At 34.4% G+C, this 25,318-nt stretch overlaps 2 protein-coding genes across 2 annotated transcripts; one reads left to right on the top strand and one right to left on the bottom strand.

Moving 5' to 3' along the window:
- The first annotated feature begins 579 nt into the window (after window positions 1–579).
- Window positions 580–18,700, top strand: LOC136810384 (procollagen-lysine,2-oxoglutarate 5-dioxygenase 1-like). The gene is made up of 19 exons (XM_067066935.1): window positions 580–748; window positions 1,914–2,011; window positions 3,361–3,497; window positions 6,709–6,823; window positions 7,411–7,456; window positions 9,017–9,123; window positions 9,831–9,894; window positions 10,330–10,556; window positions 11,035–11,166; window positions 12,569–12,792; window positions 13,087–13,348; window positions 13,839–13,952; window positions 15,009–15,077; window positions 15,442–15,504; window positions 15,896–15,937; window positions 16,754–16,813; window positions 17,244–17,330; window positions 17,782–17,907; window positions 18,254–18,700. The coding sequence occupies exons 1-19, from the start codon at window positions 640–642 to the stop codon at window positions 18,407–18,409; spliced, it is 2,238 nt and encodes a 745-aa protein (XP_066923036.1). The 5' UTR covers window positions 580–639; the 3' UTR covers window positions 18,410–18,700.
- On the bottom strand, window positions 18,618–24,996 carry LOC136810385 (selenoprotein K-like). Its single transcript, XM_067066936.1, has 7 exons — window positions 24,882–24,996; window positions 21,255–21,339; window positions 20,974–20,992; window positions 20,282–20,337; window positions 19,966–20,021; window positions 19,454–19,505; window positions 18,618–18,974 (listed from the first exon to the last, which is right to left on the bottom strand). The coding sequence occupies exons 1-6, from the start codon at window positions 24,901–24,903 to the stop codon at window positions 19,459–19,461; spliced, it is 285 nt and encodes a 94-aa protein (XP_066923037.1). The 5' UTR covers window positions 24,904–24,996; the 3' UTR covers window positions 18,618–18,974; window positions 19,454–19,458.
- Window positions 24,997–25,318: the final 322 nt, after the last annotated feature.

The following is a 25,318-nucleotide window of genomic DNA, read 5'->3' as shown; positions in this document are numbered from 1 at the left end:
AAACAGCTTAGAGGGGTCTTTTGGCTGTATGTATTTACAAGAAAATCCGTGAAACTGGTGAAACTGGTGAATAACAGTTTAGTGAAGAATATCTGGCTAAAAAAGTTCGTCGCTAATTTCCGTCAAATACTTAGAAAAGTTCGTCATTTTCAGTCCATGATATATTGCAAACTTGCCAAATGAATATTTAGGGTTTACACTTCCAAAATCAGCAATATTTTAGAGAAAAAAATGCGGAGCTTATTAATAAGTTTGGCGGAATTTGATTTTGTGAAAAAGGGCCAAATTCGCATTAATTGATTCCGCATTAATTAATTTCGCATTAATTTATTCTTGCAATAATTTATTCCCTTAAGGCAAATCAGACTCGATCAAAGCAAACGTGACCCGAATCAGAAAACATTTGTGGAGCAAACTTCAAGTCAAAGTTATCTTTTAAAAGAACAAAATATTCTGAACACGAAAGTCTACATACAAACATACAGACCACGGCTATTAATATATAGATGAACAAATTACTTCCTACTAATTTAATATCCTAATTACCAACATGTAATTAATTTTGAAACTCTAATACGCAAACAGATATTATAAATCACTGTAGTGTATGTGGACAGAGTGCAAGAAAGGGAGCCATTGATGAGAAAGAAGAAAAAAGGGAAGAAAATGTTATTTGAGATTTCATGGAAGTTTTTTGTTTTTGTCCTTCTCATAACATTTACATCAGCTGTCGAAACCGAAACTCAAGGTATTTACTTGCCTTTCTTAATCTGGATCTTGGAAAACCCGGAGGGGTACAACGTGGATATGGATAATTACAACGTGGAATGGATATTTCTTCTCCCTCCCTACCTTCCTCCCTCCTTCCATTCCGCTATGTCCTACATCATGTCCTACTTTTTCACGTTTTTATAAGAAGATCAAAAACCATTTTGTAAGTATTTTTGCCTATTTTTATAACAAATCGGGTGTTTAAGAGTCCTCAAAGCCTTAAAATGTTCTTAAGATTTTGGTTTGATTTTGATTATATAGTTTTTCCTCATAAAAAAACGTGTATGTTCATAATAGCTGGAAAATTAATCGTGAAACTGAAAATTTCTGAACTTAATTCCTAAGGTAGCCTTAAATGTAACGAGCCTTTGAAACTAAATATGTTGAGAAAATATGAAAAATGAAAAATATAATTTTTAAGCGGATTCTGAATACTCTGCGCTGGCACGTATGCACTTTAATAGCGACAATATTTTCATCCATGTTTTATGAGCTTTTAAGCGCAGTTGACTAGGCAAGCAGTAGCACCAAAACAATTGTCAACCAAATCATAAACATTTGAACCCAGCCGATCTCCATTTCGTTTTCAAGAAAAAGGAATGGTTTCGAATCTTTTGGCTGAAAAACCAGGTCAAATCGTCACATTCTCCACACCCCTTTAACATAGCGTCCTTAAGGGTTTCTTCCCCCTATAATGAAGATTTTTTATCCCCATCATTCCCCCCCCTGCCTCCAAAAGTTTCAGCATAAAAAGCTGTAATTGGAGGGTGGAGGATATATTGTCCGGGGGTAGCGAAAAATCATCAAAATTTGCCTTGTCCGGGGGTAAATTTTATCTGTCCGGGGGTAATTTGGGTTGTCCGGGGGGTCAACTGATGCTTGTCCGGAAGGTAAAACCCGTTGTCCGGGGGGGGGGCAAAAGTCACTTTGTCCGGTGGTCCCATTTGATGAATTTAACGCTTATTGTTTTCCCTGAGGTAGTTCTAGTTCAAGGATAAATGGAAAGAATGGTTACTTTTAAACCATAATATTGTTGGTTGAAATAAATGAGAGAAAAACTCAGCATATGGTACTATATACACCCAAACAGTGATAGTAAAAAATACCACTAACGCTACAAAATTTTTGATAAACTTTTTCAGAGCACTTGGAGATCAAATTGTTTACCATAGCAACGGATCCAACAGATGGATATAACAGGTTCATGAAATCTGCAAAGCATTATGGGTATGATGTAGAGGTAAGTGAGACATAATTTTAACGTTGAAAGGTGTTTCTATTATCCGTAGACAAGGTTAGTGTATCAATATCCGAGCTGATACCATCCCCCCCTCGGACCAAACCATGGTTGGCCCTCACGGTGTCACTGAACTTATGCCTTCCCTCCTAATATCAAAATGCTTCTTACGGCACTGGCTGACACACAAGGTTGGTTCGACGTTGTGATAACGTTCACAACGTCCAGATAGAGGGAATCAAATATCAGTTTTCGAATTTTAAATTTAGAGTTTAAAATCAACTGGGTGATTTTACAACTGGGTACACTTATACAACCAATCTAGCAAATAAGCAAAATAACGCTCACAGTCTGGCAGAAGTAGAGTTGGCAAATTGAACAAATTCTAAAGTTGGTGTGCTTCTTGGAACCCCACTGTGTAGAGTAGCACATTGAACATATCAAAACTTTTCAAAGAGTCTCAGTAAGTTCAGCCATATCCCCATGTGCTGCGGCTTGAAAAAATCGACTTTAGAAAAGGGACGAGATGGAGTTTTCACAAGCTCTTATTTGATTTGGTTGGTCGTTAACCAGTAAGTAAGTCTGCGACCGCAGTCGGAGGCGACCCGAAGGCTCCTCTTTCGATAGCTATCTACCCGAAGGTAGGGGAGGGCGCCACTCTTTCTCCCTGGATTTCTCCACTTACCCTTGATCCTTCTCTTAATTGCTGAGCATCAAGCAGAGAGGCATCAAGTACCATTTTGGGAATCTTTGGTATGACCCGGCTGGGGGTTGAACCCACAACCTTGCGAACCGTAGCCGGATGCTCTACCATTGTACTACGGTCGCTATGATCGGTTAACCAGTAATAAAACCATTTTGTTACTTTTTTTAAAGAACGCGTCATTTTAATTACTTCAATCACCAATTATTAAAGTATCTTATAAAAACTCCATCTCATCTGTTAGAAAAAATAACATTTTATCTGACAAAAGTTGATATTTGGCCCAGCGCGCAGCGCAATGGGCCTTTAAAACACAACTGGTCGAAAATTGACTTTGTCGGGGCCTATGCGCGCAATTATCAATTGACGAATCCAGGCTAGAAATTGAATTATCTGAATTACTATTGTGCGCATGCGTAAGAAAATAAAAACCAAAACAATTAATACCTCCGATTGGTATGGTCAAATCTTTCTAATTATATAGAGATACTTATTTCAGAAAAATTAATTCTTTATTGCTCGTCCGACTCGAGTTGCTCTATATATCGTAAGAATTTACTCCTGTAAATTAAGTTGTATGGCGACCCTGCCACGGAAAATGTTGACACTACCAACACTGCAGACTTAAGACTTTCTTGTTCTTTTTCAGGTATGTGGTATGAACCAGAAATGGCTAGGAGGAGATTTATCGAAGGGGCCAGGTGGCGGCTTCAAGATCAAACTGCTAATTAGGTGTTTGAAACAGTACAAAGAAGAAAAAGATATGTTGGCTATGTTCACTGACAGGTAATGAATGGATGTCCGTAAAAAATAGATGTCCGTGAAAAATAAAAATTTCTGAAAAATGAAAAAATATTCCCAGATACCTTATTACTTCGTATCATGAATTTATTATAGACACTGGGAAAACAACGTATAAAACGGTGGAGAGCATAGCATTGTCTTTCTTTTGTTTAAGGAAACAATCGAGGATCTAGCTTTGTCCGCAAAGGACAACTGTCATGGCGGCTTGAAGTTCTCTGATTTTGAAAAATGATTAATAATCTCTTTTCTAAAAAGTTCTCTATCTTTATCTTTTTGTACTTTTACTCGCTAAAAATTTGGAAATAAATGCTAAAATACTTAACGGATAAATGTATTAAATCTGTTGTGACAAAAACATCATCTTACAAGAAAAATCAAACAAAAGGCCTAAAATGACACAGAATTTTAAGTTGGCAATATCTCTCTAACATCTTTCCGAGAAGAGCTAAGATCAACATATATGAGACTTGAGTGTCTTGGCTTCACCGTGGTATGAAAATATTTTGGAGGCTCGTGGTTGATCGGTGGTTTTATTAAGGTTAAATTTTGAAAATTTCTGGTGTCAACATTCAATTTTTCATACATAGCATGTTTTTTGTATCTTTCTTGCAACTTGAAACGTCATAACGACACGTAATTAGCAATTATTTTGATGCGTTTGCCTCTCTAAGGAAAACTTAATTTTCATTTTGGGAATTGAAATGACTACAGTATGTGGCCCCCAAAACGGCGATCAAATTTGAAATTTCTCTCAAATCTAGAGGAAAAGAGATTTTACAAAAATTTTTGCTGCATGAAAACCTTTAACATCTCTACTTTATTTCCTGGAAGTTCTTTTTCAAAGTTTTCAATTTCAACAATATTTTTCAATCGCTTAAAGATGGGTAGCTTTTTTCTAATGGCCCCCAAAACGGAGGTTTGAAATTTTAGCGATTTCTCGAGATATCTTTAAGATATGAATACAAAATTTTGACCATAGTTTTGAAATATGATTTAGAGGGTTTTGGGCATAAATTTATTTGATAAAATTTTACAGTATACCCCTGGTTGTCAAAATGCAGGTTTGGGGCCCCCAAAACGGAGGTGTAGCTAAAATCAAATTATTAAGCCCATTGGTAACAGGGGAAAAAACTATGAACATATTTGTGTTTTCCCTTAAATTTACGACCCGATGGATGTAAAATTTATGATTTTATGAAATACTTCAAGACCTTCGATATTGCAAAGTCCAAACTGAAAATTTAGAAATTTTCAAAATGACAAATTTGATTTAACAACGTCTTAATCAAGTTTTTGAAAACAAATCTCTTTTGAAAATAGTTCCATACATGTATGGAATAAGCTGTGAAAATTTTAGAAAAAAAGCTTAGCTGAAACTGAAAATGTTAAGCTTTAAAGATATTTTTATCCTATATTTTGCAAAAAAATGACAGAATTTGCCGTTTTTGCCGATTCAGCGAAAAATTTTATATATAATATGAATTTTTTGTTATAAACTATTAACTCGAGCTGATAGGAAAAGAATTCAAAGATTTTTTGCTTTTTCTCATATTTAGATTTTTCGGTTTTGTCAATACTGATTCTAGGGCTCCAAAATACTGGTTGACCTTCAAGATGCTATATCTTTTACCCAGCCTCTAAAGTCACAGATGTATTTGTATTTTCTGAACGGTATAAGGTGTAGAAAGTTTCCTATACCCCGTTTTCATAACTTATTTTCAATATCCAAGGAGCTAGAGTGAGTTATATGCAATTTTTATCTAATTTTGGTGTTAAAATATTTCCTTTAGACGCAAATATGTTATTTTGAATCCGTCTCAAACCAGTAAAAACATGCTCATTTTTAAGAATAACCATCATTCTTTCAAAATAAACAAAAATCGTTTAATTCTGATAAATCTACAAGTCAGAATCTTCATTTTAATGAAAACCTCCGTTTTGGGGGCCATCTCCGTTTTGGGGGCCATATACTGTATGTTAAGATGAAAAAAATGATTAAAATGTTACGAAAAATCGTTTAATGAAGGAAGGAGAGTGAACAATAATGTCATTACTGCGGACAAGGCTAGAACATGAGAAATCAATGAAAATATAGCTCGTTGGTTATCCAGTGTCTATAATAAATTCTTGTTCGAATAAACCCCTGGTCATTTATTAATTTTCTTTTAGGAGGGGCTTTTATTCGAGGGGGCGTTTATCAAATAATTTATAACCGAGGCCACTTTTAAAGCGTGAATTGGAACCTTATTTTTTCTTCTCATTCTTATTGTTGGGTACAAAATATAAAAATATATCAACTTGAGCCTGTAGAAACGGGTCAAAATCAATTTGAATACTAAAAGATACAATTATTATCATATATCTAAGTTTTCCTTCATAACATACTGCCTTACAGCTACCTGTTTCAAAATAAACACTCCTCCTAGAGGGGAGGCTTTCATTCGAAGGGGGCGTTTGTTTGAGGGGCGTTCTTTAATGATTTTTCTTCAAAGGAGGGGCTTTTATTCGAGGGGACGTTTAAAAGGAATGGCGTTTATTCGAAGTAATACGGTATTTACCTAAAGAACAAGGGTGCCAAATTTCAGGCAAATTATAGACCATTTTTAACATCTGCAGGCTGCCCGAAAGTATTAGCCTCGCTTTGGCGAAAAACTAATTCCGATAAATCAATACTTTTGAAAATGAAAAAAGCAACCCCCGTTGTTGACTAAAGGAACAAGTGTGCCAAATTTCAGTCAAATCAGAGCATTTGAAACCAGTCTGAAGAAAATTAGTCTCACTTCGATAGCATGGTTTCCCTAACAAATAGGAGTACTCCCCGGAGGGGGGCATTTAGGCAAAATTGGGTACGGGCCGTGCCATTCGTTCTGACAGGGTCACCATTTTACCAAAAATTCATATCTGACAGGGTCAACTTTTCGAACTCCAGCGGCACGTTCCCGTCGGCCGTCAAGGTCAGTGCCCCCCCCCCCCGGGAGTGCACATTTAAAGCGAATGGACGGACTTTCCGACTTTAATATCTCAATTCATGATATGCACCATTGCAATGTCTTCTGACATTACATCACGGACCCAACAGCTGATTAGTTGTAAGTGACGTAAAATCAGTCAATACGTCACTTTCAACCAATCAGCTGTTGGGTCTGCGGAAGACATTGCAATGGTGCATATCATGAATATTTCATTCTTTTAGTTATGATGTAGTTTTGAATCAACCACCATCATACGTATTAAAACAATACAAAGAGATGAATGCAAGTGTTATATTTTCTGCTGAAGACCTCATCTGGCCTGATCGCTCATTGGCTGTAAGTTGATTTCTATATGTTTCTATAGGTTTTGAAACACCCTTACTTTTCATTAAAACTTCAGTACGAATGCAATGTAAACGGTGAAAAATTACAGAGTATCCGGGAAAAAAAGGAGAGTATCGTTAATTGAAGGTCCTTTGTTTGCTTTGTTTTATTGCGTATTTACGGACAAGGACATACTGTGTGTAACTGAATGAATTTCAATATATTGTCACAGGCACGACACAACGGGTACGGCAGGTACGGCAGCTGCCGTACCAGATTTTTCAAAAAAAAACCGAAATTTTCTTCTTCGTCGGTAAATCGCTATAAAATCGCTTAAATTTCCTCATTCGCCGTACCAGATATGAAAAGCTTCTGTCGTGCCTGTTGTCAAGATGGTTCAATTTAGGAAGAAAAATTTCCTCGTTTCTCTTTCTTCAACGTTATGTGCAGTTAGTGGCTTTAAATTTTTTATGTTTAAAGAATGTTAATCCTTAAAAAGGTCGAAAGAGCGGCCATATTGAATTTTGTCTTAAAAGAACAAGAAACTTACATCGAACTATGCAGTGCTGACATAATTTTTCTTTCTTTGTATTTGACAGAAACATTACCCTGACAGTGATGGATACAGATATCTTTGCTCAGGAGGTAACTTTAGTTTTCATACACGCTTTTTTATGTGAGAGTGGTGTTTTTTCATTTCATGATGGATATTCTTAACTCATTTGGGGAAAATCATCCTAAAATATACTTACAGCATTCTTAGGTTATAATTCTAATTCAGACTAGATTTAACATTTAGTACATACGTCTCAAGCATAAAATGACATTTTTTTGAAAGTATAGTACGCCTTACTTGGGGGTAATCGACAATTTATAATAGACCTTATCGGAGTTTTTTATTTTTCTAAAAAAGCGATGCATTGTGGGATTGTTTCGATTTTTTAATTTATTGTTAGCTTAGTTTGGGTTCCTTCCTCCTGGCGGTATGATCTGGTGGTCCTTTTGCGGGAGGTTAGGAACCCTTAGTTTTGTACTATTTGTTCGTGTTACATATACTATAGATAAAAAAAAAAAAAAAATTGTTTCGAGTGTATTACAATAGAAGTCTCTTAGGAATTCCTCGAGGGAATTCTATTGTTAATCAACCAGAAACAATCCCACAATGCATCACCTTTTTAGAAAAATAAAAAACTCCGATAAGATCTATTGAAAATGCTCTCAAAATGGCATTCCTAGCTTCAGTTGCCAAATTCCGTGATGGTGATAAATTCAGTGCCCCAAAAACATTTTTCAGATTATGGTGTTCATTTGAAAAAGGTGTAAATTTTGTCAACGTTGTCTGTATATTTACTAACTATGTAAGAAGATAGTGTTATGATTTTAAAGTATACTAAAATATGCACGCGATTTCTACTTGCCTTTTGCTAAAAATTGACTTTTGGAGAGGCAGTTTTAGCCAATTTGGGCGGTATAAAGTCCAAAAGGGCCTCCTTAGATACTAAACATATAGGGCCCCCTAAAATATAATTTGTGTCGACGGCACTGAAATTGTTAGCATATTCTTAATTTTTTGGCCAATTTCATCATGAATATTCATATAAAGTATATTCTTATTAAAAAAAAGCATGTACCATCTATCAAAAAGTCAATTACATTATACATAGTTTGAGACTTTATTTCACCAAAACCTCTGAAATATCCTACGCAGAGCTATATTCAAAAGTTCAAGCACTTCGGGATATTTAATCCCCGGGGGGGGGGGGTACTACACCCTTGTTCGACCGACGGGGGTGCTCCGCTGAGGTTCGAAAAATGGACCCTACGTGGTACTCGAAATTTGCGAAAAAAGTGGCCCTGAATGGGACTGAAATTCCAAAATGTTCTCAAATTTTCTACTTTTTCCCCAAATTTTTCCAAAAATAGGCACCCTACGAGTGACTGATTTTTCTATTTTGGTGTTTTTGCGACCCTACCTGGGACTCGTGGAGGTCAAAAAAAGTACCTTGACCAGCGGAGCATCCCCGTAACCCATCTTGCCCTAGTACCCCACCCCCCTCCCCCCGGGATTTAATCAGCCTCAAGACGTTGAGTTGTGTTTAACATTCACACCCTAAAATGTTCACGCCCTAAAAATTAAACAAATTCTAAATATCCTAAATTTAAAAAAGAAAAAATGTTTCCCCCAAATCCCTGCTATTTATGTAGGGTACATTGGTCCCGTATCAACTATCTGGAAATTACTATTATTGAAAGATATTGAAAACCGAGCAGACGACCAACTGTATTTCACAAACATCTTCCTTGAAAGTCGGGTAAGTAATATTAAATTTAATTTTCGCAGGAACTAAATTTCGTGGGAACTAATTTTCGCTTTTTATAACCCGCGAATTACAAATTTAACTATTTTTCATCCAAAAAATTGATAATTCCGCTGCTGGCATCCACTAACGGATTCGTGCCCCAAAATAGGGCAAAACCACGAAAATTAATTCCTGGGAGATGCGATTTTTTCGGTTTTCTTTTGCGAATTCGAAAATTAGTTCCCATTAAAATTAGTTGCCTTACTCTCGGGTTCCACCCAGGACATTTTATTCCAACCCCCTGCTTATTAAGTTTTGAGATTTTTTCCAACCCCCCCCCCCGCGCTTATTCCAATCCCCCGGCTATTTATTAGGTACCCGAGAGTAAGTGATTATATTTCATTCTCAAAATTCTATTGCATTCTACTTGATACAAAAGTTTTGAACTGTAAGAAGTCACGGTTTATTGATATTTTTTGTGCATTGTAGAAAATGAACAAACAGAGAACTAATTCGAGACTGTGTATTGTTAGAGAGAATATGGCTTGTAAGAGTCGATAGGCAGAGGTCAATGTTTTTCAAAGTTTAGAAAACATTCGTGCGAGAATGGCGATTTCAGTCTTGCGGTGAATGCACTTTTTTCTCAAATATTGCGTTCTGGATTTTGACAGTAATACAATGTGTATTACGAATATTTAAACATTTTGTATTACTTACAGCATATTTATGACATTGTTTTGGACACAAAAGCCGTCATCTTTCAAAACCTAAATGGCAACAAAGGTGAGTCATAATAAATACTATTTCTATCATTTACCCCCTCGCGAGTATCTTTCCAGTGATGTATAACTTTTTAATTTGGAATTGCTCTTAGCGAGTAGCTGTTGCTGGTAAATGCGCCCGAAGTCAAGCCTCTGCAGGGATTTAACAGGAGAATGAATTTTTCATGAGGATAGATCATTAGATCATAATTAATCGAGGTTTAAGGATTTGAATGTATATGTATTCGGAGTGAACTTTGGACCAACACCCATACTTTATACACTTAGACCAGTCCTAATATCTTAAAATCATAGAAAAGTAAATATATGTCGTCCATACGGGCGGCATGAAACTTAAAGTTCTAAACAATAAACAAATCTCTTTCTTTTAATTTGAAAAGCAAATATATAAACTTACAATTTAACATGGTTGTTTTCTTGTTTTCTTGTTTATCAGATGATGTTGACATTGATTTCAGTGGCAACTCTTCGTCACCAGATACAAAAGTTGACAACAACAAGATATACAACAAACGTTTTAACACATACCCTGCTGTCATTCACGGTAACGGTCCAAGTAAACTGGAACTGGATCGTCTGTCTAATTATTTCCCAAGGGAATGGCATCCTTCTCAAGGTTGTTTGACCTGTGATGATGGAAAGTTCAGTCTGGCTGAAAAAGAGGTTGAGAATTTCATAGCTACAGTCTTTTATATTCTTTTCAACCAATAAGATTTAATTATAATTCACTAAAAGACTTTTCGTGGTGGCCCTTTCTTCATTTTCTAAGTCTTCCAATCTCAATTTAAAGGAGTTAAAACATGCGACGGCCACTTGACAACCTCCATGAGCTTTTTGTCAAATAATATTCTGAACTTAAATTTTATATGAAAAATCTCCCTCAAAATACACATTACATATAACCTTATTGCTATATATCTGGGCTAATGACTTAACATTTTCATAGAAGTTAAATATTTTAAGTTGAATTCTGACCAATCTCACAGGTTGCGAAACTCAAAAAATCTACTTGCCAACGCCTTATGAAACTCTTTTATGGAGTCTTTGAAGGTTGTAAAATTTCATAAGCAAGTTCAAGTATAATTTTCAATAATTTACATAAATTTTAACAACAATAACCATATAAACATTCACTTTACAGAGGAAACAATGGCCAGTTGTTGTGATTGGATTGTTTGTCTATCAACCGACACCCTTCGTTGCCGGCTTTTTGGAGTTCGTTTCTAAGTTGGATTACCCAAAAGACAGAATTTTCATCTTTCTTTATAATAATGTATGTATGTTTTCTTTCTCTCTTCTCGCAAACATTTGCGAGAGTTTATGAATGTGCGTTTTTAGCGACAGAAACGGTTAACGTCTAGATCCTGATCAACTGAGGACGACGGTAAACAAGCACTTTTACCGTCCTTCGATTTTGCGGGTCAGAACTACGGGTTCTTCCAAATCGCTTCAGTTATTCCACCGCCCTCGAAAGTGCAAATACATATTAAATCTGATGATCAAACCAGCCCCCGAAGCAATAAAATGTTTGTGTGCTCATTGTAAAATTAGTTTCATTTGGACGAGAACAATTAGTATATGTAATCACATTATAACGAGTGCAATTCGAATATAATTGCACGAGTGATTTTTTTGTTATTAATTTTCCGAGTCCGAAAGGACGAGGAAAATTCGAAACAAAAAAAATCACGAGTGCAATTTTCGAATTGTACGAGTTATTATGTGATTACGAGCTAATCGCACAATGGCTGTCACTACTTTTTCCCAGTAAGGAAAGTAAATTACAGAAATTACACTGTGAGTTTTGTATTTTTCTCTTCTCTTTATGTCTTTCTTTTATTGTTGCTTATTGATTTTCTTTCTCACTAAATAAATTTCGAATGCAATTAAAACGTTCGATGCAAAAAAAATGTAAGAAAAAACATTAAAATCAATTTTGTAAACATTGGCGCAGCATTGGAGAGTGTGATTAACGATTAATTGCTCTCTACAGGATGCAATTAACGATTAATTGCTCTCTTTGAAGGCGCGCCAAAGAAGAAAAAATAACTCATCGTGCGATTATGCACCTAATCGCACGATGGGTTATTTTTTCTTATTTGGCACGCCCTCAAAGAGAGCAATTAATCGTTAATTGCATCCTGTAGAGAGCAATTAATCGTTAATCACACTCTCCAATGCTGCGCCAATGTTTACAAAATTGATTTTAATGTTTTTTCTTACATTTTTTTTGCATCGAACGTTTTAATTGCATTCGAAATTTATTTAGTGAGAAAGAAAATCAATAAGCAACAATAAAAGAAAGACATAAAGAGAAGAGAAAAATACAAAACTCACAGTGTAATTTCTGTAATTTACTTTCCTTACTGGGAAAAAGTAGTGACAGCCATTGTGCGATTAGCTCGTAATCACATAATAACTCGTACAATTCGAAAATTGCACTCGTGATTTTTTTGTTTCGAATTTTCCTCGTCCTTTCGGACTCGGAAAATTAATAACAAAAAAATCACTCGTGCAATTATATTCGAATTGCACTCGTTATCATGTGATTACATATACAAATCAAACTATTGTTTAAACCAACAAGTTCTTCAAGATAGTTGATATTATGGCATAAATGTGTAACTAAACATTTTCGTTCATTTTCCCATGCATCCCATGTATTCCTTACACAGGAAGAATATCATGACAACGATATCGAACCCTGGGTTGCTGAATATCAAGAACAATACATGTCATTGACATACAAAGGACCAAAAAGTTTCATAACACCTGATGATGCAAGGACTTTGGGAATGCAACAATGTAAAACAATTTATTGTGACTACTACTTTAGTTTGGATAGTGAAGTCACGTTGTCAAATCCTAAAACACTTCAGCTGTTGATTGAACAAAATAGGTAAGGTCTCAACTGGAAAGACTGATACATGTTTTTTAGTAAGTGTCTCTATCAGACTCGCATTATGCTTACCATTCTATTGTTCTGAAACAATAGAGTTATTTTTAGGTACCAAAAAGTGAGCCTGCGCATATGCTTATAAACATTATGCTTATATATATAACAAAATACTACATTGTCACTTTTTCGGAATGCCACGAGACAAAATAACAAAATTTCAATTTAGTGAACTTCAAAGCTATAAACAAATTTTCGAGGCAGTCAATTAATCTTGTCCAAATGCTTGTTTTTAAGGACGTTCATAACACCTATTCTGAGTCAAAGAGGGAAGCTCTTTTCGAATTTCTGGGGAGCTATCGAAAATAACGGATACTATGCCAGGGCACCTGACTATTTAAGCATCGTTCGAGGTGAACGCGTAGGAGTGTGGAACTCACCTTACGTCACAAGTTGTTATTTGATTCGACGAGAGAAATTATCGGATATGGTTCATGACCCGTTTTATGCACCCGGCGAAGATTTTGACATGATTTTTGCAGCCAATAATCGGAAAAAGGTATCGCTATTGTTTTTAATACTAGTCATTCTTTTTTGTTAGACGGCCAAGTCTCTATAAATCCCTGCCATCTCCTCTCATTTCATGTCACGACTCAACCATGACACCCCCTTAAATAAAATCCTTAAAGAATTCTGTTCCCCGATTTTTTCAATTTTCTTGATGTTGGTGTGAAAACCTTTGGAGGATGAAAAAAAGTTATGTTACTAGTTTGTATCTCATGCTTCCAATGCCTCCGTTACTACTGAGGGAATCTTCATTATATTTCGCCTCTCTTACTGAAACTCTCCGAAAGTAGATCGGTTTTACTGATGAAAATTTGCAATTAGAGACTCGACGGTATATTATTTACCCCAACTTTGAGTTGTCTGACAAGTATTTCATTTGTATTTGAGTTAAGACTTTTTAAAGGCTGTCCAAAGCCAAGTTTCTTTGAAAGTAAAATCTCCCAAAATTCTGAATGACAGCGTTACTTATTTCCATACCTCAGGGTATCTTTATGTATGCAACGAATATTCATGAATTCGGACATTTGAAGAAAACAGATACATATTCGACAACAAAGAAGAATGGGGATCTGTACCAGCTCTTCGATAACCAATGGGTAAAACGATATATGATTTAAATGGGCTATTCCAGAAAAAATTTTTACCCCTACTCTTAGGTGGCAAATAAACGGCGAGGGGGGGGGGGGGGGTTCGAATAAACGGGGGGGGGGGGGCGGGGGGTTGAAGAATTTTCAAAATTTAATAAACGGGGGGACCTAATTGTCGGAGGGGTTGGAAATTGTACTTCTGAAAACCCAAAATAAGGTAAATATAGGCTACTTAGAGCAAAATAAGGGGCCTTCTCCTTGACAGCTGAAAATATTCTTAAAAATTAATAAACGGGTGGGTCCTAATAAGGTCTGGGGGGGGGGGTATTGGAAAATTTCGAAAAATTAAAAAGCGGGGGGGGGGGGCGTTTATTTGGCACCTAAGAGTATGTTAAGAGGTCTTTTTGACCAACCTGGATTTTCCACCTCATTTTACTGACTACTCCGGAATTTTACACTCGAAAAAACGACTCCCTGGATTTTTATTATTTTGAAACCACCCTGGACGTCACACCTACTTGAGGGTACAGACTATTTCTGGAATAGCCCAATAGAAAAACAAACTTCTGAGGAGCCAAAACGATACAAAGGGCAATGTACCTTAAGAGAACTTTTTTTGGTGGGAACTAATTTTCACGAACGGTCGATTAAAAAAAAAATTTAATTTTGGCGAGAACTAATTTTGGCGAACTATGAATTTTTTTAATCTTGGCGAGAACTTATTTTGGCGAATCAACGATTTTTTTAATTTTGGCAAGAACTTTATATTTTGGCGAATGACAGCGTGAATCTGTTCTATTTTGCCTTATTTGAAGTTTTTTTGTGAACTCAAGAAGTTATTTAGGCAAAATATTAAAATTTTTAATTTTGGCGAGAACTAAATTAGGCGAATTTCAAGTTCGCTCACCAATCTCGCCAAAATAAGTTCCCTTAAGGTAATGTCAATTTGATATTTGAGGGTTACAAGACGATCGTATATCTCATAAAGTAAAGTCTATTGATTAAGTCATTTTAAAAACATGATCCAACCATCATTATTCTAATTTATCTTTCAATTTTCCATAGGATTGGGAAAGAAACTACCTCCACAAAGACTACCATAGATATTTGAAACCTAATATCAAGAAGATAGAGGTTCATTAATTTTCTTCTTTTTGTAAACAGTGAGCTTTTTCGGTTGCCTGCTGAGGTTATTAAAATGGCTTTGTATTTTTAATGACGTGTAGTGCACAATTTCTCATACCATTCACATATGACTTTCAAGCCAAAATCTGCGTCGTAGACCTTTTGCTAATCTATGGTGACCAGTCAGGGAAATCCTCTTAATCAAACGCTCGACTTCTGAGATTATTGAAGCACAGAATTTTCAAACCAATTACACGCGTATTTCACTTCTTTTTTAATGTGAGGTGAACGTGTAACTGCAACCTTCTCAGCCTCGTTATTCTCATAAATGAAATTTTTCCTACCTTATAAAGAATCTTTCTTTCTTTTGCAGCCATGTCCTGATGTGTATACATTTCCATTCGTCAATGAAAGGTGGACTAAACAAATAATACAAGTAAGAGAAAATATCACATTCAATTATTTTTAGACCTTAATTGATCGAATCGTGTTCTTATGTTTTAATCAGAATCAATATGTTTTAGTCTTTATAGCTTATTAAACTTACATTGCTTTAAAGGAGATCTGGAAATTAAGTCCTCCCAGAATAAATTTAAGTTGGAAATTTGGTCAAAGCCCTTGAGAAAACTAAATTTGACGAGAAAGCCGCTTATTCGCAAAATTCAGTCAACGAGAATAATCAATTTTAAGAACGCCAATAAGAACATTTTAGGCTTAAAATTATAAAAAAATAAGCCCATCCAGACAAAATTAAGAAGTTCTCATATGAAACGTGTACAACACCTGATATCTATCCTTTTTGTTTGTTTTTACTCTTTTTATTATAGGAATGTGAAGCTTTTGGAAAATGGTCTGATGGGAAAAAAAAGGTAGGAGGTTTTTTATATTAAAAACAACTTTTTAGTAAGTTGCCTTAGTGAAAGTTGACAATAGTATTATAAATTAATTTTAAAGCAATATTAATTACGATTTTTATTACCTGCTGTACTGACTTTTAGAATAAATTGTAGCATTTGAAATGTTTTTATTATATGATTGAAAATGATGACATAAAGATCGTTGAAACATTCCTACAATATCGACTCTATTTTCTTGTTGTTTTTTATTTAAAAATCCAAGGAAATGTTTATTTTTGGGTTATGCTTCTTTTTATATATTTTTTTAATATTATAAATGTATTTCAAGTTATATAATTCGGATCATGTCGTGATTCTGGGAGGCTGGGTAGATTCTTTATCAGCTTTTGGTCAGTAACTTGACTTTCGGGTAAATTCTTTTAACTGGTCTGATAACTGGTACAAGAATCTATCCAGCGCCCACGGAATCACGACATTATCTTAAAATCTCGGTCAAAAATCTCGAATATTTCAATTAGGGAGGGGTTTTATAGACTTTTAGGCTATATTCTAAGCCCTATTGGACTATTCTTGGACTCTTGTGTTAAAACTCTACCCTTCCAACCTAATTTAGAGCGCTTCCAAATCGTTTGTGGTTGTAAGATTTCGGGTGAATTTCCCTTTTTTCTCAAATATTATGACTTTAATTGTATGATTCAATCAAAGTCAATTTCATTTATTATAAACATTTCCTTTCGCTTGGAGAAAATTCCTCTCAGTTAATTGATGTACGCATTTTTTAAATATGGTCTTTAATAAAAATATGAATCAAATTATTTCAATGTTTAGGATAAACGTGTTGCAGGAGGATATGAGAATGTTCCAACCGTCGATATCCACATGAACCAGGTCAGGCAGTGTTAAGTAAATATCAAGCTTTTATCCAATCCGCATACCCTCATTGAAGAGAAACCCATGATTGCTCTTATTTAGTTCAGAATAATTTCCTAATCAGCTTTAGAAGTATATCTTTTTCTTATAAAGTGTGTCCCAACTTTCTTAGTCCCAAAAAAGGAAGAAAGATTTTTAAAAAATCCCCGAAACTCGTTATCTAAACTGGGCTTATAGTAATTAAAATAATATTACAAGTCTTTGTTCAGTCAATAGCTATTCAATTCCCAAGATCATTGAAAAGGTTCTCGAGATTGAAATATAAAGTAAACAAGCCATAAAATTTTGCATAAATCATGACAATTGAGGATTTGACCGCTTTTTTGGGACACACTGACACTGTGCAAAAAAACAGTACGGCTAACCTTGGTGTTTGTTCATTTGATAGATTGGTTATGAGAAGCATTGGTTGCAGATGTTGAAATTGTACATAAAACGCATTGTGGAAAACTTCTATACAGGTTACAGGCCAAAAGTAAGTTCATATTTTTCCACGTTTGTCTGTACGTCATGTTTGTCATAATTAAGATTAGTTTGTTTAATTTTTACATCTTTATCTAAAAGAGAAAACAAATACAAAAACCAGAAAGTCTTAAAAGCAAAGTCAATCGACAAAATGTTACTTCAAGCCAATAGATCTAAGCTTAATTTTTATCTACAGTGTCTGGAAAAAGCGAAACAGAATTTGTACAAATAAAAATCCTCATAATTCATATCAGTTTTAATGACCTTCTTATTATCCAATTCCCTCCGACAACTTTTTTTAATCTCCTTGGGGATTGAATTTATATCAATTCAACAAAGAAATGCCACCCTTTTTCAATTATTCTAGACTTCAGCAAGATGATGAGATTTCGGATTTCTACTTGATACAAAAATGTTCCGATTTTTTTGGAAACACTGCAGATCTCTATTCTATCTCTTAGTGTGTGGCAAATATGAATTTTGTAGTCAAATACATAACAGAAGGTCAGAATTCGTTACCAGCACACCACGACACTTCTACCTTCACCATCAACCTCGCTTTGAACAATCAAAAGACAGACTATGAGGTAAACTATTTTGTTCAAATATTCCTTCTGATAACAGTTTCTAAAATGACACTATTTGGTGTTGAGAGATACACGTTTTCTTTTTATAAGAACAAACTATATAAGAACAGAAGACTTCGATGGCCAAAATGTTAAAAACAAGTTAAGGACATTTTAAGGCTTTGTAGACTCAATAACACCCTATTTCTTAGGAAAATGGTCAAAAATACTAACAGTATATATGTCTTATGAATAAATACAAAATATAGATCAAAGCAGTTACACCAAAAGAAACATGATATTAACTGTTTGTGTTGAAAAGAATTGGAAATAATGACCAAATGTTTTTAACATTTCCCCAATTTAGGGTGGTGGTGTACGTTTCACAAGATACAATTGTTCAGTGAAGGGAGCAAAAGTGGGATGGGCATTGATACATCCTGGACGATTAACCCACCAACATGAAGGGTTACCAACCACTAAAGGTGTTCGTTATGTCATGATCTCATTTGTTGACCCTTAGATTCAGATGTAAATACTAGTACGATTTTGTACATGCATGATTTGACTGATGGCAGTAGTAGGATTTTCACGTTTTTTAGTAATATTGAAGGAATTTCTTTTAGACTTTTTTAACTTGTAATAAAAACTTAATTTTGATTGAATTTCTAGCTTTTTTAATCTTTGCGTATATATATCATCACATGAAAAAATTTGAGGAAGACATAACATATTATTTGTTGTTTTACATTGTATTTCAAATTGAATATTTACAAGTTACAGGTTTTTATACCAAGAAATCCATCAAAGAATCTAAAAACATATCTCTCATATCTGATCAATGTCTTAAGATTGTTTCACAGAATCCTGTTTAATAAAGTTAAATACAAAAAAAAGTGATGTTTCGAGTGCAACATTTGCAGGTTATCAGTAAACCTCCAGAACAAAATTGTATTGTTTTACTGGAGGTACTTCATATGACCACAGACATAAGAACCATATGGTCAACCTACAAATTGACACTCTTTCAATGGATGGGAGTTATCGCCCACAAACCAACAAATGGATGTCCAGGTTTGTGAACTTATCTAAGAGAAAAAAAACAAAGGAAAAAATAATGACATCAAACAATGAACAATGAATACTCTCCTAAATACTCAGGGAAAGGGTCTTTCTCCTATTCTAACCCTTCTTAGATGGACACTGTTGAAAGGTGTTGGAGGTAGGTAAAATGTAGTCTTTTAGTGGTATTTACAGAAAGTTGAATTTTAAAAACAATCTTCATTGCCCGATGGGTTTACTTATACAAATTTGGGTACGGGGACATGCCCTTTTTTAGATTCTGAAGATATCTGACAGAGCCCTAGATTTACTGATTTTCATAATGTGTAACAGGGTCGACTTTCGGTTATCTTGGACAATTTTCAAATTCTACTTTTAGTCGATTTTTGCCACTTGGGTGAAAATAGGAAAGATTTTCAATTTTTCGTTCTGATAGGTTCCAAATTTGGCAGTGACACGACTACATTTCAGTTTTATAAGGGAAAATGAATAATTATCGTCATACCTTCCTCATCCACCACCTGGAGGTAGATTTCCCGGAGATGAAGGTCCTCCTCCTGTAATAGTAAAGAATCATTTGATTCCCAAAGTGCATCTCTTAGTTTAATTAAACATTTTCATAAGCAACCAGGTTACTGAGGCTCGAGTGCTCAAATTTTTCAAATTTCAAATCTCCTAAGTAAAAGCTTTTTTAGATAACCCAACCATGGGAAACGATAGCCCCAAAGCATAAATGATATAATATCAGGGGTGGTCAAAAACTAATTATTCAGAAAATGAGCTAGAAAATGGGAAAGTGTATATACAAATTTCTGACGAAGAAATCCAAATAATAATGAATATACATCCCTAACAGGCTTCGGCTGCTAATGAAAGGCTGCTTAAAAGTTGAAATTCATTATTAATCAGATTATGTGTTCGTGTTTGTCGAAAGCGAAATACATAGCGAACATAATGAAAGTAACTTTTTACAACTTTTTACTTTTCGAAAAGCGAAAGAAAAATAGTTTGACTTACCACCACCATTGTTTATCCTTCCCATTCTCCTTCTTGGGTTTTGTGGACCACCAGGTCTATGATGTAATAAAATTAAAATTGTTAAAATTTTAAAATAAAATTTTCAGGTTAGTATATAAAAATATATAATGGTATCTATTCAACATGTTTGAAAAACATTTTCAAAATGAAGAAGAAACAAATGACATTTTTACGGATTTTTAAAGACTTTTAGAAAAATTATTAACGTTCTAAAATGATGATTTTTAAGAATTTGATATTTATTTGTATAAGAATTTGTATATAGTGCCTAAAATTAAAAAATTCAGTTACTTACCCATCCCCAGGCCTATAATCTGATGTATAATTGCTCCCATGTTTTGTTAAATTTGGCTGAAATAAAATATTTTGAGTGAAAAAGATAAAAAAAAACTATAATATTGCTCATTATTGCTATGAAACAAAAATAAAATCTCATCGACAGAAAATTCATCTTTAAAAAATGACTTAAAAATGCCTTTTTTACAACAAATAATTTTTGACCAACAATTATTTTTTCTATAGTAAAATCTTTTACCAAAAGATCTTTAATATATAAGTTTTATCATGATTCTTTTTTAGTATTGGCATTCAAATACAATTACATGTTTTTTTTATAAGCAAGTGTATGCGCCTTGGTCAGGCTCGAGTATGCTTAAGCTTTCAAATCATCCAGACATAGAATATGCTTACTATATGATTAAGAATTATTATGCTTTTGATTCACCCAACCAAATTTTTTAATAAAATCTTTAAAATTTTGTTAATATTCGATTCAAATAGCATTTAAATTTTTGAGCAGTGGAATGTGGCTAGCCGTGGACAGCCGTGGAATGTCTTTTTTTACTTGACCACTTGCAAACCTTTTTGAATAGAAAGAGATTGACTACTTGAAATATTTCAGGCTCACATATATGCTTAGAAAATCTGCAAATCTGAGCCTTCGTATGCTTATAAAAAAAATATGTAACAAATTAACAAATTACTTACTGAAAACATTGTTTGAAAACTAAAAAAAAAGAAAATAAATTTTAAGATTTTTCACTTAAAATTGTTACTGACAGTAAATTAATGAAATATCAAAAAGACTGAAATTTAAAAGACGATTTAAAAGAAATCCATTATTTGCTTTTAAAAGGTATATTGGCTATCACCGACAAGCAGAGAACAGAGTCCTGCATGAAAATAACATATCAGTGACCTTGCAAGTCTATTTTATAGGCAATGAAATAGGTGACTTGCCTGTATCAATTTCTAAACAAAACACTTACAAAAGAACGATAAAATTTATGATGGCCCAAAATGTGTCAGATATTATCGAAATCCTCCATGGTGATCTTGAAGAGCCAACTTCCCCTATAAAAAAGAAAAATGTTTTATCAATAATTTGCTGAGTATCGCATGGATTGTCTTCTAAATTTCAACCTTTTTTGGTTCAGCATACACGATGGCCTTAATTGCATTGTCAAATAAAGAACATGTATGGATGTAATAAAATGATGTAAAAGTAACATGGGGATGTAATTAAAGTGTATTCAGATATACTTGGCAGTGGAAACAAGAATGCCTGTAATTTCTGATAGATAGTCAAATGTGATTGTGGAAGAGATGCTATATTTGAATGTATTTTTGCTTTTGGTTGAAAAATTCGCAATTCTTTGCGGTTAAATTTGCGATTGCAAAAATTGAGCTTTTTTTCTACTTATACTATAACATTCATTTTTACACCAGTTGCAGGACAGCCTTCGGAGAAGAAGGTTGTCAAATTTCAAGAGAAACAAAAAGCCCTTCTGAAGATGAAGATATGAGACCCAAAATACCCCTTTAGCACTTTTCTGTGAAATATCAAATCTCCAAAAATATTGTGAGTGGAAAAACCTTTATTATAAATTTTGAATTTTATAATTTATAATTTGGAAAGTTTAAGCTCCCAGGCGATATATTTCAAGTATGCACCCATGAAATAATTTAGCTTTTGACATGAAACTTTTAGTCATTATTGTGTGACTATGCCTTTGTAACAAAGAGGATAAATTTTATAAACTCTTTCCTATTTAGGAAAGTTTTACTTTCCTATTTAGGAAAGTTTTACTTTCCTAATTTAGAAAGTCTTTCCAAATTAGGAAAGTCACGGTAAATTTTCTAGACTTTCCTAGCTAGGCAATCATCCTTGTTGTTGCTAATACATCCTGTTGATGACTGATGTGGTTTTTTCTGAAAGCTTGATTTCCTAGTAGGTTGTGGCTTCATTACAATTATTTCGTACTTTTCAGTCTCTAGCTCGTAGTATTTCTGACGTTTTATTTTTCAACTGTTTGAATGATTTTCTGAAAGATTGCCACCACTGGGATTGGAACCCACTAAACGCAAAGTTCTGATGATCAGAATTCTAATGCTCTTTATATTGTACAAACTATAGACCAAACTATATTAAGAGAAAATCACAAAAGAGCGCTTGTTTCGAGCTCCTGACTCTAAATGATAATAACTCAATTTCTAGCCAATCTGATACATTACCACACCCAAACCACACCCATACCCAACCCTACTAGGTTGCCTGCAGGTCCTGACACTATTCCCACATACTGGATCTGAAAAATATATTTGTGGAATTTCAAAATGAGAAAATTCAAAGAAGCACTTGCAATTAAGGAACACAAAACTAATTTATTAAATAAAAAAGAAGAAATTAAACTTTTATCCAACATATGGGAAAATCTTTTATAACCATTTTATTGTCTTTTTTACTGTAATGATTTTATTGTTCATAAAAAATAACTTAATTAACTTTTTATCTAGGGAATAAAATTATTTTTTAATGAAATGTCTGAAAATGCTAGACAGTCGGGTGTTTAAGATAAAAACTGCAATTATTGCTCTTTGAAAAAATTACGGCAATTTTTTTAACGATGAAATGCTGAATCAGCAGAAAAAAAAAAGGAAATAATTGCCGTTTTTGCAAATAAAAGTTGATTTTATTATTGAACACGTGGTATTTGACACCCTCGCGATAAGTAGGCCCACTTTGCCTCGTTTAGTTTTGTTTTCAACTGGTTTTTGTTGGAAATGCAGATAGCAAAATCGAGTCATATGTAAACAAATTTACAACGGGGGTTTTGTTATCTCTTTCTGGCTGTGTTTCGGCATCGATGCAGGATCTTTTAACTTATTATTTTAGAACTTTTCATGTTATTGAGCAACGAAAAATTGAAAAAATCACTTTTAAAAACCCGAAAAACCTTTTTTCTCAATTCAATTTTACTATTTTCAAACACCTCTGACATCTTTGCCCTTAAAAGGACAACACATTTTGCTGATTCAGCATTTCATCGTTAAAAAAATTGCTGTTTTCGGCAATAATTTCCGAAAAGAGCAATAATTGCAGTTTTTATCTTAAACACCCGACTGCTAGATGGGCTATAGAGACTTTTTTTTCAAAATTAAGTTTACATAATTTTTTTTGGTCTGTTGGGACCCAAATAACACAAATCTGAGATATTTTTTGATTTTTTCAATTTTTGACAGTTCTCCAGCCTTTTTTATGCCCGAAATGGGTCAATTTCGGGCATTTTTGCCTGGATAAAAATCTAGAACCTGTTCTGTTGGTGCTACCACCCTCAAATTGGGCTTAAAGTATTCCTTGGAAAAAACTAGGATTAGAATGTAACAATTATATACCTCTACCATGTACATTGACTTCAAATGATTAGGTATTTAGGCCAAAATTGACCGAAACCAACCAAGAAAAAACGGGGTTTTGGCCGGGAAAAAATCTAAAATCTGTTCTGTTGCTGCTACAAGCCTCAAATTAGGCTTAAAATATTCCTTGGAAAAAAGTAGGATTGGAATGTAACAATTAGATAATAACTCGAGATATTGAGCTTCAAAAAGCGCAAAAACTGGACAAAATAGCTGTTTCTTGGCTGCGCTGGCTGAAAAACACGGTTTTCAAGGGTTAATATTTCGAGTTAGGGGTCAGTCACAAATCGATTTTAGGTTAGAAGAACGTCAATTGACGTATATGGGTGGGTGGGTTAAAGGTTGTTGACGTTTTTCAGAAACATCGATTTTTCATTCCATGCCAAATATTACTTTTCGCCATGTTTCTGTTTGATCGCTTCGTTTGTTTTGAAAACCAAAACAAACGGCCCTATGTTTATGTCTTTTCTTTGTTGACGGCCCGAACGGCCCTTGAATTTTTGCAGATGGCTGTTCTTTCTGTCGCTACATACTACGGAGATAATTAATTACGGAAATTTTGTGAAAAAGTTTAGAAATTATCTCCGTATCTTTTTTTTCAAATATAAACTATGCGAGCCGTAGTGAAAATCAAGATGGCTGACGAAACAGCGATGAAGGCAGTTTTTATCGATTTTCGAGGATATCAAGGTGTTTGACGTTTTTGGGTGTGGGTGGGTGGGTCAGCTTTTAAAACGTCAATTGACGTTCTTCTAACCTAGAATCGATTTGTGACTGACCCCTTAGGTACAGAAATCACCTATACTTGCAATATATTTCTAATCTTAATTTTTTGGAGAGCTTTCCAAAAATATACAACAGGTCTCCGGTTTCTCGAGATAAAATTTTTATTCATTTTAACCCTATGATTTTTGCCTGAGACCGTCATATTTGTCCGAAAATCACACCAAAGTGTCCGAAAAAAAATTGGAAACATAGTAATTTCGATTCCCCTACCCCTTAGCTTTCCAAAAATGTATAACAAGTGCTTCTAACAAAACAGTCGAGCGATTCCAAAAAATCGAACAAAATTCCCCCTACTAGCTAAACTAAAGGTAAAGCTTTATTTTAGAAATTGTTCATTTCCTGATACCTGACCTGACCACTGTTAGTTAGGATTTCTTGTATATATAAAGCTTAAAAAGAAACTGATTACTTACCACTAGAAGAAACGTATGGCATGTTGAAGAGAATCTCAATATTGATCAAGCTAAATCACATTCATTACACGATTACACTCATGCTCATGGACTGACGTTGGACTTCTAAAAAAAATTCTTTAAAAATCAAAATGATGACTCGAATTAGAGTCGTGAAGGAGTAACACGAAATTCGAAAACGAAAGGTAAACAAATGGCGCCCTTATCCGGGGCGGAAACCTTAGAGGACACGAGTTGTTGTGTGTGCAAAAAGTAGTGATGACTTCTCACTCAACCCAACCATGGATGGACCCAACTAACCATCCCGGATCCCCAGCGGATGGAAGGTGGAGATTCCGAAGTTCCAGACGACAGGTTCTTCACTTGCCATAATTTCCAGATTTCATAAAGTCTACTCTTTATTGTTTGAATGATAACCGTGTTTCGTTTTCGTGTTT

Source organism: Clytia hemisphaerica, unplaced genomic scaffold (assembly GCF_902728285.1).
Source record: "Clytia hemisphaerica strain Z4C2 unplaced genomic scaffold, Clytia hemisphaerica genome assembly, whole genome shotgun sequence".
NCBI lineage: Eukaryota > Metazoa > Cnidaria > Hydrozoa > Leptothecata > Clytiidae > Clytia > Clytia hemisphaerica.
The sequence above is the reverse complement of the archived record's forward strand: the minus strand, read 5'-3'. Positions and strand labels throughout refer to the sequence as shown.

Coding starts and splice junctions, on each gene's coding strand:
- LOC136810384 (XM_067066935.1), top strand. CDS start 640: ATGAGAAAGAAGAAAAAAGGGAAGAAAATGTTATTTGAGATTTCATGG. Junction 15,078..15,441: donor CTAATATCAAGAAGATAGAG/GTTCATTAATTT, acceptor TTTCTTTTGCAG/CCATGTCCTGATGTGTATAC. Junction 16,814..17,243: donor TCGATATCCACATGAACCAG/GTCAGGCAGTGT, acceptor TTCATTTGATAG/ATTGGTTATGAGAAGCATTG.
- LOC136810385 (XM_067066936.1), bottom strand. CDS start 24,903: ATGCCATACGTTTCTTCTAGTG. Junction 21,340..24,881: donor GCCATACGTTTCTTCTAGTG/GTAAGTAATCAG, acceptor TCTTTTTTATAG/GGGAAGTTGGCTCTTCAAGA. Junction 19,506..19,965: donor AAGGATAAACAATGGTGGTG/GTAAGTCAAACT, acceptor TTACTATTACAG/GAGGAGGACCTTCATCTCCG.